The sequence below is a fragment of the Mercenaria mercenaria genome, chromosome 18 (assembly GCF_021730395.1).
Source record: "Mercenaria mercenaria strain notata chromosome 18, MADL_Memer_1, whole genome shotgun sequence".
Classification (NCBI taxonomy): Eukaryota; Metazoa; Mollusca; class Bivalvia; order Venerida; family Veneridae; genus Mercenaria; species Mercenaria mercenaria.
In genome coordinates, this window is record NC_069378.1 from 43359070 (window position 1) to 43373923 (window position 14854).

General features: G+C 35.1%; 1 protein-coding gene across 12 annotated transcripts in view; it reads left to right on the forward strand.

The window, feature by feature from the left end:
* The window catches only part of LOC123538762 (uncharacterized), a 197351-nt gene that overhangs the window by 161649 nt on the left and 20848 nt on the right, over positions 1 to 14854 (forward strand). For 11 of the 12 annotated variants that reach the window (XM_053530361.1, XM_053530356.1, XM_053530357.1 and 8 more), the window contains 6 exons: positions 7180 to 7350; positions 7844 to 8121; positions 8587 to 8658; positions 10255 to 10365; positions 11950 to 12136; positions 13782 to 13942. In XM_053530361.1, the coding sequence (XP_053386336.1) occupies positions 7180 to 7350; positions 7844 to 8121; positions 8587 to 8658; positions 10255 to 10365; positions 11950 to 12136; positions 13782 to 13942 (980 nt within the window). The remainder of the gene's footprint in view (positions 1 to 7179; positions 7351 to 7843; positions 8122 to 8586; positions 8659 to 10254; positions 10366 to 11949; positions 12137 to 13781; positions 13943 to 14854) is intronic. The other variant, XM_053530360.1, reaches the window with a different exon arrangement.

Consider the following 14854-nt stretch of genomic DNA (forward strand, 5'->3'; position numbering starts at 1 on the left):
AAGCACAAAGGCATTGTTTCAAAATTTGACTGAATAATTATGAAGTATCTAATGTTGTTGCACCTGTAATTTACAGGTTTAATTTACGCATTCAAGTTACATGTGGAAGTTGCCAGTTGGAATTGATACTGGTAAGAAATCCAGGAACACTATAGATTTAAAGAAATATGTAATTGAAAAATAGCATTACACTCAGTGAAAGTCATTGTATATTGTCAAGCTGATGTAACTTCCAAAATGTATTTATAAAGTTTATGTCAACTAAACACTGTTAGATAAATATTATGGTTTAACCACATGTCCAGTCATTTAAAATAATTTCCGTTTTTTACGATATTACAGGCAGTATATTATTAAACCGTACTTCAATTAAATATGTAATGATAGACCTATTTCTGTACTGTTTTTGTTCCGAAATGATGTGGTTTGGGGTTTTTTGTTTTCATGTTTCGAGCTAATTTAGTTACAATAGAGTAAACATGAGGAGGTTTTTTATGAAAGCCAATACTGTTTAGTAGTTTGAAGATGATGAATTTTGATCTGCGTTTCTTGGTTTTGTGTTGCATTGTGGGATTTAATATCATTCGGAAAGATAATCTCATTCTGAATCGTCTTAACTCTTCAGTAAAGGAAAACACATGAGGACTAAATCATAAATTGTAGTGCACTAAGGAAACAGCAAGTGGTTCATCACTGTATTGGTGTGAAGAAAGTTTTTGGGGGTATTTTTGTATGGTTGCAATTTCATATTAGATTGTACACACATATGTTTTAGGAGTTCTCTGTTATTTCAACATGTGTCTGATGCATCACTCTGCAAGTTAATCACAAAATTTAGACTTAAATATTCGAAATGTGCTTGTAAGATTAAATAACATGTAGATTCATGTGCAGTGAGCATCTGGATTAAATATAGCAGCGATATTAGTGCACACTTATTATATATAGGAATTAAATACATGTACACATACATATATTCAAATCACAGCCTCCCTATTGTTACAAAAAAAGCCGACCTAATCATATTCTACTTGAATAGATTGCCGTGATAATAATAACTTCAAAAAAAGTTTCATTAAGAAAGGCAACCTTGTGTTCACAATAAGGAAGTGCTTGGTTTACAAAATGGACGGATAGCGGAAACTGTGGCAAGTGTTTTAGATGCTGTAACTTAGCGATACGATAGTGTTGATAAATGCAGCTGCGATAACATGTTTACTGTTTGATGTTGTGAAATAATGATTGAAGAAAAAAAGTTCATAGGAAAATATTGGTTTGTTTAAGACATAGAAAAGGATGTGAGTCAAAATATTTGCGTCCAGTTTATATCTTTGATGCTGAAATGAAAGGAACATTAGTGGACTGATAAGACTTTGGTCTAGTTTATGTTATATATGTCTTTAAGAGATAGATAGAAAAATGAGGTTTTCACCGATTGTGAGCTGTTTTCATAGAAAGGAACCTAGAGGAATACCAGTGGCTTGTGTTGTGTAAGTATCAATTACTGTAGTTAAGTTGGCAAGATAGTTTGTTTTACTATTGATGTTAATTTAAGAGTATTTTTCAACAGTAATTTTGGCCCGTCCGCTTAGTTCAGTAGGGAGAGCGTTGGTCTACAGATCGCGGGGTCACGAGTTCAATATCCGGGTGGGGTGATGTTCTCCGTGACGATTTGATGAAAGACATTGTGTCTGAAATCATTCGTCCTCCACCTCTGATAAGTTATGTGGGGAAGTTGGCAGTTACTTGCGGAGAACAGGTTTGTACTGGTACAGAATCCAGGAACACTGGTTAGGTTAACTGCCCGCCGTTACATGACTGAAATACTGTTGAAAAAACAGCATTAAACGCAAAACAAACAAACAGTAATTTTGGGATCAGATGTCTGGATTCTGTTCCAGAACTTGTTTATGTACTGCAAGAAATCTTCCCACACATGTCTGGGATAGCGATCTCAAGTCTTTCGTTTGAGAAAAAAATTAATGCTACAAAGCCATATTTGATAAAGGGAGGTAACCAGCAGTAATATATTTATGCAGAAACCCATAATCTGCATGTATTGAAATTCAAATTGAATTCAAAGAAAAATGGAACTAGGGTAGAGTTTAACTCCATAGACACATTTTAAACCACATGGATGCAGTTTTTTTTTATCTCCCTTAATTATTTTCATTTATTCTGTATATAAAAAAAAGGGATTGCTATCTCAAATTGTAAAATTTATCAACTTTATTAGGGATACATTGGTACCTGTTTTGTATTTTGTCTGCACATAATTATGACAAATTGATGCTATCGTGGCCTTTAAATTCTACAATAATTCATTAAAATCTAAATTGTATTTTTTTACTGTTTCTTTTATTCGTTTATTCTTTATGCACAATAAAAGATGCAAAACAAAATTAGAAAAAACTTTGTTGCAAAGCATTGTGCCCATTCATTCTCTTTTGTTATCAACAGTTGTGGGTTTTTTTAGGCATAAAAGAGGATTAAAGGGGGCTTTAGTTATTATAAGCAGAGGTAGAGAAAAAGCTATTTCAACAGTAGCTTAACTGCTATTCATACTGTGGCAGGTTTAATACATTATGCAAGTCATACAGGTGAGCGTTTTAACCTGAGTGTGTCCCTAATTACTCAAACTTGTTATCAGATGTTATTGTGCCCATTATTTGCTCACACATTGGCTGGATTTGAATATTGTGGTTTTCCACAACTTAATGATTTAAAACTACAAATGTGCAGTGTTGCATATTTGAATTTTGAATTTATTTCCTGTATTTGAACAAAGTTCAGTGATGGTTCACTTCAGTTTTGAAGGAGTTTAAGCTCTGTTAAGAGATATATTAATAAATGGACTATGTATAAGTTTGAAATTACTGTGTGGAATTTTTAAACTCGTTAAATCTTTGATTCTTTTGTGAGATGAAGAGAGTTTTTGCAAGTGTTTCTTACGATGAAAGTGAGAACAGGAGCCCCTTTACTGAGGGGTCGCCATTTGCTTACTGGCAAAAGAGGGAGAAAAGGTTGGTTGTCTTTTCTTTGTTTTAGTAGTTCAATGGTTTGTATTAGTTTTGTTTTTCTTCCTGGAGTTGCCTCAGTGATTCAAGATTTTTAGTTCAATGTGTCAGAATATTTACATGTTTCATGTTTGATTTAGCTCTTTATGTTATATTTTTTCTTTATGTTTATATTTTTATACAGGATATAAGAGACATTTCCGGTATAAACAAACAACATGTTCTCAGGTATTCTTACTGTAATGTTTGTATATTTGTTATACATTCATGTGTCTACTGCGCCCAAACTGGACCCAGACACGTCATCAGTTAACCACAGATCACGCCCAAATAGTTATGGGCCCACAATGACTGCTTCACTCTCTTGTTTTGTGAAACTGAGAAAACGTTTCCATGTTGCAGTCTTTTCCAGAAAAAGAGTATCACTTATTTTTCTTTGTATTTTGCTTATAGCCAAAGCAAATGACATAGAGAGCAACCCAGGCCCCACCAGAAATGATAAGGAAACCAACTCGGTTCCCAAGTTCCCATGTGGCAGTTGTGGTAACGAGGTACTCGATTCCCATTGTGCATTAGAATGTGACACCTGTCTAAATTGGTTTCACCTAGAGTGTGAAAATTTCCCTCTATCAACATACAGTGACCATGTTGCATGTGACCGTTCGTTCTCATGGCTGTGTTCTGGATGTGACTCGTTAAATTTCTCTACCACCCTCTCAGATATTTCATCCTTTTCAGATCCTAACAGATTTACGATACATACAGATCCAGATGTTAGTCCACACCCGGTAAATAATGGTCAGTTCCCCAAAAAAGAAAAATCTAAAAAGAACTTCAGGACCAAACTTAAAGTAATGTACTTAAACTGCCAGTCAATAGTAAATAAAAAGGCAGAATTTTATGCCCTAGTGGACAAACATAAGCCTGATATTGTTATTGGAACAGATCATGGCTGTCAAATCACCACAAAGATGGAGAAATTTTTCCAAACTCCCTGGGTTATACCCCATTCAGAACAGATAGAAATAGTAAAGGTGGTGGTGTATTTATTTAAGTAAAAAAAAACTCCAAGCTACAGAGATACCATCCCTCAAACCAATGTGAGATACTATGGGTCAAACTTGAATTTTCTTCATGTAAACCTCTCTTTATTTGTGGTTATTTATAACCAAAAGAGACGGATACAGATAGTATCGAAGAGTTTCGAAAATCCTTGAACTAGTTTCTAAAAGAAAGGTACTGTCTGGATTCTTGGTGATTTTTAATTATCCTAAATTCTCCTGGAATTCAGACTATACAGGCTCTATAAAACAGGGTTGTAGTAATTTACCCTTTACGATGATTTCTTAATCTTTTAGCTGATTTTAATCTTACCCAATGGTCACAGAAAATACTAGGAAAGAAACATCTTGACCTATTTCTTACCTCAAACCCCACCTTGTAGAAAAGATTACTGTTTTCCCAGGTATCTCTGACCATGACATTTTTGTAGCTGACTCCAACGTTAGACCCAAATTGACAAAACGACCCCCACGTACCTCGGTCTTATATAGGAAAGCAAACTGGCCTGAATTTCACAAATACATGGGTTTAGAGGGTGAAAGAATAAGCAGCCTATTTTATAGTAAAAACCTGTCAGTCGAATGAGTTATGGGGTGAAATAAAAACTGCCATCAATAAAGGCATTTCCAATTCATCCCCTCTAAAACATCAGGTCCAGTTATTCTGTCCCTTGGATTACGCAAGAAATTAAAAGGCTTTGCGTAAGCGTGACAGTCTGTATATTAAAATGAAGAAAATAAGAATCAAGGTCATAAAATTTCTACCCAGTTTCATAAGTTAAAGGTCAAATAAAAAAGAAATCAAAATAGCCATGAGAACTATATCCAACATGTACTAGGTTTGGATGACACAGACTGTGAAAGGGTCATAACTCTACATATTCCACTAAGAAGCTATAAGTCTACTTAAGGCGTCTAAACAGGATGCACAGGGTACCCCTTTAAATGATAACACAACAGGAGCAACTTTGACCAAAGTACAGATAATATACTAATAACAGTTCCAATCGGTATTTACTAAGTGCTACCTTTTCATCCCTCAAACTCAGAGAGTAAATACCCAAATATGCTGAATAACGATAACTGTAAATGCGTCAAAAAGCTCCTGTGTAATTTAAAACCCCACAAGGCTGCAGGTCCTGATAATATCAAACCACTTGTCTTAAATAAACTGCATCCTGAATTAGCGCCACTGATACACACTCCTTTTCCAAAAATCCTTGACACATGGAACTTTACCGAAGGACTGGACGACGGCGAACGTGAACTCCACTGTACAAGAAAGGACTGAAAAGTGACCCTGCCAACTACAGACCTATCTCACTAACATGCATTCTATGTAAATCACTGGAACACATCATAGCATCAAATCTCTCAATCCACTTTAACAAGAATGACATCTTGTATGATCTGCAACATGGATTCAGAGAAAAAGGTCATGTGAAACACAATTATACAACTAATGATGACCTAGCACAAATTTAAGTCGAGGTAAACAAACAGATCTCATTTACTTGATTTCAGTAAAGCATTTGACAAGGTCATCACCTAAGTTACTTTATAAACTAAAGAGTGCGGCGTTACAAACAGGTTATCACATGGATAAGGTCCTTCCTGATTGGCAGACGCAGTCAGTACTCGTGGACGGAATGAAATCTGATGAAGTACCTGTCACATCAGGTGTCCTCAAGGCTCGTCCTTGGCCCGCTCTTATTCCTATTATACATAAATGATCTACCTCAGTCCTTACAATCACAAGTCAGGTTATTTGCAGATGACACGGCAGTTTACTCACAATCTCTAAAGAACAAGACTGCGTCACACTACAGCAGGACCTCCAGAAACTAGAAACTGGGAGCACGTCTGGAGATGGGGTTCAATCCCAGCAAATGTCAGGTCATGAACATAACAAAAAACAGAAAGAAATTTACACATACACTACATTATTACACGGTCAAATCCTGGAAGTGGTCTCCAGTGCAAAGTACTAGGAGTAGATATAGCAAATGATCTCTCCTGGAACACACATGTAGATAGAATCACAAACAATGCAAACAAATCACTGGGTTTTCTACGCAAGAAACCTCCCGGTCAAAACCAAAATATTAAGAAACCTCCTACAAGACTCTAGTTAGCGCCACAACTAGAGTATGCCTCTATGGTATGGTCACCACACACACAAAGAAACATACATAAATAGAAATGGTGCAAAGAAGAGCTGCCAGGTGGGTAAAGGGTCAATATTCATATTATGATAGTGTAACAAACATGTTAATGATCTCAGTTGGCAGACACTCGAGGACAGACGGACAATTGCTAGACTTTTCATGTTTTACAAAATCGTTCATGGTTACGTAGCTATTCCAGTCCCTCCGTATCTAGTACAGCCATTGAGACGACACGTCATATGCACGAACACTCCTAAGGCAGATCCATACAACATTAATGTTTTTAAGTTCTCTTTCTTTCCATACACCGTTACCCTATGGAATCAGCTGCCACCCCTGATCGTTAATCAGCCTGATTCTGAACATTTCGGGACATGCGTTAACGCATCCCACTACTTTTAAAGTGACTAAAACCCTGTTTTACCCTGATTTACTCTTGTTAATACAGTTTATCTTGCACTATTTTCCCTTTTGACATCTTACTGTCATTCTTTTAACTTTATTCTGGCACAGACGCGCACCTGCTAGTTATACCCGAAAGGGGCGTCAAGCAGTATACATACATACATACATACATTATAAATGTTGCCTGGAGAGTATAACCATAAGGACATTCTGAATTGAACTTAAAAATAAAAGTTAAAAAATTACCAAAATTTTTCTATGTGCCCAGCCTTGTTTAGTATGTTGATTTTTGGTTACTTCAACAGTTTTATCATGAGATTACAGAATATTTAATGTTGCTGTCTGTGGAGCAGTAAGTGTTGTTGATAGGCTGGACCACTTTGCTGGTGAACTGGGATCACTTTTCTGGTGACCTGGGTTCGATTCTTGCTTGCGGGGCTAATACCCTGACAATAGTTGATAATTACTTGAAGGACTTCCATCACTTACACACACATAATAAGAAACATGTACCAATTGTATTTTCAGATACAAAACTCAGCCAGCGGAAGGCAGCAGTGAAACTCCAGATTCCATTAGGGCCAAGAAGAAATATGTGGGGCGTCATTTTACACAACCGGTCACACCAGATGAGAAACAGGAGGCAGAAATTGCCACAGATATGCCAGAAATACAGAAAACAGGGTCTATAAATGACAGGTAACGGAATGTTTATGCCGAGTGGTGGTGGAGGTAGCTGACTTTGAAACACTTGCCCCTCTGTGCTGTGGGTACAAAACTTTGCTTGTGGTGTACAATTCTTTCATGCAGAGAAGCTTTCCATTTGGCTTACTGAAGATTGGTGGTTAGACCCAGGCTAAATTCACCAAAATTAGTTCCTATAGCAATTATTAATTACTTCACAGCATGGTTACTTCTCCATTTCATGCTAACACTGCTCTGAGTGGTCCCCCTAATTACAGGGGAGACAATCTAATAAGTGTAATTGACATAAGTTGTCTTTCTGTTTTGGAAGATTTCCTGAAATTACTAAAGAACTGGTCTTGTCTTTTACCTTTATTTGAAATCCTCAAATTTAAGTCTTTTTGTTGGAACCACAAAATTTTATCTGCACACAATTTAGTGATTTCACATTCCATGATTAAGTGACTTGTATATCATAATATAAACGTTTATCTTGTATATTGTGCAGGTTAAATGCGTTGAAGAAAAGTGGGGATGAAGACTGGAGAAAGCGAGTGTCTCGCCCAATTGATCTGGACAGATTAGACCGGCGATCAGCAAGCCCAGACCCTATCACACCGACTGCCGGGGTCAAAATGAGGGAAAAGAAAAGTCTGGATGTCCCAAGGCCGTCTAGTATAGCTGATAGATTGTCGGCACTAGATTCTGCACAGGAAGGATGGAGAGACCGTGTGGGCGAGACTGATGTGAAGAAGTTTACTATCGAACATAAAATAACTTCTTCTGGTACGTTTAGGTCATGAAGGGCAGCAAGCCATCTGCCTTGTAATAGTATAACACTATAAGATAGGATTTTTTTTTAAAAAGTGAAAATATAAAATGTTGCATTAAACTAAGTCCTTAACAGAAGTACTCCTGAAAAGTTGCAACTGCAGTTTATATTATTAGGTTTGTTGTAAGGCTTGTCAATTTTTGCATAATTACAGCTGAGTATAATTCCATGCAATAATGAAGTGGGGGAATTCTGACTGAATAAATAAAAATTGTGATTGTTAGAGAATTGTGGTCTTTATTTTGACAGTGTATGAAATTTTTTATTTCATAAATAAATGTAGAAACAAAGAAAAAATTTTATTTGGATTTGAACAAATTGAACAAACTGAACTAAAACGTTAAAAGCAGAAATGATTCAATTCTTACCAAGCAAATATGGTTCAAAATAGTAAGTTTTGTGTATATTGGTGATTTCAGGCCAGACTGTCGGAGAGAGCCCACTGGTTGCTAGGTTACGAGGAAAAACACCAAGGAAAGAGCACAGTCGAGGTTAGTCAGCTAAATGTGGCTGGTGTTGAGTGTTGTTTTCCTGTAGGTGATCTAGGCTTTAAAAATGTGGTAGCGCAAGACATTGTTTTTTCGGTTTTTTTTTTTGTTTTTTTTTGTTTTTTTTGGTGGAAGGCAAGCAAGTTTATTGCTAAAAAAGATAATTAGCGTTGTATTTGGCACTTGCATTATGACTGTGTGATTGAAATAATTGAATTTGTAATTAAGATGAATATTGAATTTTCTCGAAGATTCCTTTTGATATATTTCAGTTTTCTATCAGTCAATTCTATCTTTGTTTCATGTCTAATTTTCTCTGATGGACTCTTGATTCTTTTGTTATGGAATTTTCCTCTTTAATAACCTTAATAGTAAAATGTTTGTTAACATATTATTAAAAAAATTTATAATTGCAAATATTAATTTCGTAATTACTATGTTCATATAATTGTTTGTATATTACCATAAACAGATTTGATTCATTATTGCTAATAATGCTTAAAAACGACGTTAAAATATTTGAAAATATTTATCGCTTATACCATTATTTTCACATTGTGCTTTTTCACTTTTATTTGTGTTGCCTTAAACAAGTAGCTTATGAAATGGTTCCAATCATACAAGTTAAATGTCTTTTAAGTGAAATAAATACAGTACACAAGAGCAGGGACAATATTAGTTGCTCAGAAATATTAGGGATGGAAAATGTTGAACTTTTTATAGAGATTGATTCTAGTTTAGGGTATGTTCAGACTTCAGAGCAGTTTGAATATATGATAACTATAGATTAATTTATTTGTGTCTAAAAAGTAGTCACTGATGTGATAAAGACTGGAAAAGGCAGTTGGGCAATATAAAAATTAAAGTGAAACAAGCTCACTCGAGCATCAACGGTCCGACCAACGTGACTGACACAAGCAATTTAGTTTGTCACAGGCCATTTTCTTTATATTTTCTATGTTTAGACCACTGTAAACCTTGAATAACTCGAGTATTTTGCTCATCATCACCTTGCGCATGAGCGGTCAGTGTTTTACAATACGATACCTTCCTGATTGCATTACATAAGCTACTTGTTATTCATCAGTCTTCACTTTGCAGCTTAATTATCAAGAGGTGCTTATAATTTGTCAGCCGTAGGTCAGATTTATCAGTCGTAGGCCATTTTCAGTGAAATTCGTCTCCAATGTATTCCAACCTGCATGATTGTCCTTTTTTTTATAATGTAAAATTCCCATTGTGCTTCTTTTGGCTCATTGCAATGGTGGAGGGTTAGTCTGTGTTTAGATGCAAGGAGCTTTGAACTTTGGCTTCTGAAACAATTGTTAATGTTTGATTTATTCAAAATTCTACCAGTCTAGCTCAGTATGATGAGTGTTTGACTTTCCTTATAACATGATTAATAAAGGGTCGTTAAAATCAATGAAAGTTTTTAGGGTTATTTCAGGAGGGAGGTTATTTACGTAAAGTAGCAGAAAATAGGTGTATGGCCAGTGGATATTACCTTATTTCACGGACAAATTAAAGCACCAACATAATCTGTTCTAACAAAATCACTTAACTGTGTTATATTCTTTTTTCACAATGTGTGGCTTTCAGACTCCGAATCTAGCGAAAATTCTGAACTTATATCACCCACGTCCCCGACAAAGCCCCTCCCAAAGGAGGTTGTGTGTCCAGACCTGCCTGCCGAAATGCTGGTTGAAGAGAGTAAGTTAAAAAAAAGAAACTATACCCCACCCACTCTCTTTATCTTTAAAATGTATATTTCATAACTATCTTTATATCAATATACAGGATATGTAAGTATATACAGGTTTAGTATAGCCATCTCTTTAACAATTTAAACCTCTTCTGTCCTATTTTATTACAATTTTAACTTTATTATAGAGTTGTTGGAAAGTTTGAGATAAGATATAATGTCTTTTGTGAATCAGTGGTTCTTACCTTGTTTTCTCTGCAAAAAAATGGGTAAATCAACATCGCTTTCAATCGTTAAATGATATAAAAGCAGAAAAGGTAATACACAATTTAACTAGTTTTGGAAAAAAATGGCGGGAAAGTTCCCGCCCTATACACTGTAAATTACAGTATTTTATGTTTGCTGTATTGAACATGTTTGGGAAATGGACATTTTTCTGCAGTGAAAATCATTATAGAATTTAGTTAAAACTGTTTAGTGATATAGATATATTGCAATTGTATCCAAATAATTTGTTGTAGATTTCAAGTTATAAAAACAAATTTGGAGACCAGTCTCAGTATGCAAGCTGGTGATTGGTCAGTTTCAAAATAGAGTAGAAAATGAACCAATCAGATGCAAGAGATTGAGACTGGTGCTCAAATTCAGTTTATATTCTTTAGGTATGTCAGGTCTATATGCTTTATCTGTGCTTTACACTATTTGGGCTTCAGGTGTAGGGTTTTGTGCTTAAAATGTATTCATAAGCTATTTTAATCAGCCGCTTCGCTTCAGTTTTTCAGGTTTGAGTAAAATTAGCATTCTGTAAAGTTGAAATAACTTGGTTTCTTTTCACACAAAAATTCATTAGGATATACTTTAGGCCTTGATTTCCTTAACATTTTTTAATTTGAGATTTTCCTAAAAAAAAATTCAGGTGGTAACTTTTTATCAGGACTTTAAACTTTTGAAATTTATCTGACTGCAGTACTTTTAGCAAATTGGAATTTAAAAGTAATTACTGTTCTCCTTCCCCAATCACTTAGCTCAGTTGAGAGAGTACAGATCTTTCTGGGTTGTGTGATACTCAGGCAAGGTGTATGTTCTCCTTGACAATTTGATAGAAATGATAGCTTCTGAAATTGTTCATCCTCCACCTCTGATTCATGGTTACTTGTAGAGAATGGGTTAGTACTCTTACAGTATACAGGAACACACTGGTCAGGTTATCTAACTGAAATCATGTTGAAAAACTTCCCCGAACCCTAAAACAGAATATTCTTTATTTGAGATAAATTCTTTATGGAAACTGAAAAAAAATTTCAACGTCCTGCAATCAGTAAATGCTACAAGAGCACAGCAAAGTGCATAATAATTATAAGAAGGTCCTTTGGAGACATAGATTACAACTAAGCGAACTATTAACAGGTTAGATTCGATTGAACATGAATAAGTTCACTTCACAATATTGAATAGATAAACTGCTTTCATTGCTAGTTGAGTTATCTTTGACGCAAAGTACTTGTTAAATACTATGTAATGCTCATACTAATATATTTGTTTATTTAGAATCATTTAGAATACATATTTATTTTTCTGTTAACCTTTTAAAGGTAAATCACCATTGGCAATGTTCAGCACTGTGGAGGAAGAAAAAAGTAGTTCTACCGTGGCAGTTCCAAACGTGGGGGCAGAAATAGAGGACTTCTTCCAATCAAGCGATAAAGTTTCTGTAAAATCCTCGGAACTTGACGTCACTGTGGACGACTTTAATGAGTTATTTATGAATGCCAATGACATGTAAGTATGCACGTTTTAATAGTCTTTGATATCTTTGTTATTTAAGGGGGACTACTTTTCTGAGATTTTGTGGTTACTTCAATCTAAGAAATTAAATCCTAAAACAGAAAAACATACATAATTTCCATTTCTTTTAACTATGAAATCTGCATTCCATAGATTTAATGTTGTCTGGCCTGGTTGATATTCATGCTTGTCATTTTAAACTGAATTCCAGGCCTGGTCCCCACAAACAGCATGTTGAGGCCGGCTAAAAAGCATTGTGATAATTATAAGATTTCACTTTGGGTAACAAGTCATAGGGTTGCTAGTTTGATATGCTGGCAGGTTCATGTTCTTGAAGACATGATAATTATACAATAAAATACAGCTATCAGCTTTTTGAGTGGTCGTTAGTGAAAACTGTTCAGCTATTTAACATGATTTTTGGTCCTTGGGAAACTATTTACTGAGGTGACATTATCGCATAAAGATGTGATAAACCATACATGCCATAATTTTTCAGAACATTTCCGTGATTCTGAGTTATATTTTCCGGGATTTTTACTTTTTGTCTGGGACATACACCGTGACATTGGTATTCTTCTGTTTCATGCAAAAATATCATAATATTACATGTAGTTTCCTGAGATAAACATTGTTCACTCGCTTCTATTAATTTGCTGCAAATGTCATCTAGCTTTCTAAGGGAGGTAAATACATGTGCGGGTAATACATCTATAATTCGGCACGTGAATTTATTGCATTCCCGAGGTGAACAGAATTAGGAGACTTACTATATACGAAGAATCAACCTGGTCATCGTGATTTAGATTCTAGCTAATTTGGTATCATTCTAAAGCTTAACATTTATCTAATAATGAAATTGAATCCTTAAAGAATAAAATAAATCTTGTAGATAAAATCGACAATATAAAATATTTGGAGTCGGGTCAATTTTCATGGGTCGGTCAACATTTTAATTTAGAAAATGTGTGACAATCGATCTAGATCTTAAATGATTACAACCTTTTAAAATAATTATCGTTTAATTGACCGTTTTCAATAATCTCTTCCATAAAGGCTACGTGTAGCTTTACCGCCAACGTGCTAAAAACAAAGAGATTTACGATATTGTTCCTAATTTAAGTATCATAATTGATTGCATAATCCTGTCAGTTCTTAATCAGGATCATCATAATAACTGACTGTAACTTAATCAGTGTCATCTTAAGATCGTCGCATGATCGAAGTGGGCATAATCAACACTTGTCCCGCTCGAGGGCATGAAGCTGATTAGGAATAAACAATGTGACACCGGGGACTGTTTATTATGTAAAATTTAACAACTTATAGACAAACAACAAGTTTTTTGGGGGATTATTTTTATTTGTTCCTGTATTTTTATTTTTCCGGGACATTTTGAGACTGTCCGGGACACTGGGACGAGTATGTAATTTCCAGGACAATCCCGGACAATACGGGACGTATCTCATGTATAGATAAACAAGCAATGTTAGAAAACCCAGGACTGCATGTATAATGACTGAAGTACTTTTGAAATATTATACACCAATGTTGAATTTTTCTCAATTGAATTATTGAATGCTACTGTGTACATGTATATTCATTTAATTTTATCTTTTGTTTTTGTTAAATGTTTTAGGCTTGAACCCACCAAGAGAGCAAAACCAAAGAGGCGTTACAACACCAAAAGTAGAAATCCACTAAAAACTATGTCAGCCTGTTTAGAGGTCAAATCTGAGTACACAGAGGTCATTCATGGTGTTGCAGAGCGTGAACTGAAGAGTGTCAAAGTTGCAGCATGTAAGAACTATTTTCATACAAAGCAACATTTTTTGCAAATGTTAATGCAATGAAATAGTTGAATAAAACACCTAACAAAGGAGCGTTCAAAAAGAAAAGAAAAAGAGCAAAGCATTATAGGAGTAACATGTATTTATGGAGAAATGACATTATTTCATGAATGTTGTCTAAAAGTTGTAAAGTTCATATCGAAGGTACATTTTAGTTTTGTTTCTTTCCAATTAAATTCTGACATCATATCTTCATTTTAGTAATTTTATTTTCAGTGAAAGCATGAAATGGAACAATTATGTCTATAAATACTACAAAATCTCATGGGGGCCTCCATGGTCGAGTGGTTAAGGCCACTGACTTCAAATCACTTGCCCCTCACCGATGTGGGTTCGAGCCTCACTCGAGGTGTTGAATTCTCCATGTGAGGAAGCTATCCAGTTGGACTATGGAAGGTCGGTGGTTCTACCAAGATGCCCGCTTATGATGAAATTATGCACGGAGGGGCACCTGGGGTCTTCCTCCACCATCAAAGCTGGAAAGGGGCCATATGATCTATAATGGTGTCGGTGCGATTTTAAACCCAACAAAACAAAACAAAATCTCACATAATCTTGCGCAATGTTTTTCCTTGGTTCATTTAAGCAGTTAAAAGATAGCAGGCCTTTTTTTTCATCAATTTGGGAATGCCACCGACACCGGTGGAATTGGGAAAATGCTCTCTGAAATTGTCTTAATTGGGACAATTTGCAAATTACCAAAAATCTACATAAATGTGTTTTTGTGTGAAATATTAATGAATTGCATTTTCGTAATTGTTCAACAGTATTATAATTTACCTAAATATACATACAAATTAGCAAAACTATCTTAAAACAGCAAAAACCCTAAAAGGTATAATCATTTGGGAATTTTAAATTC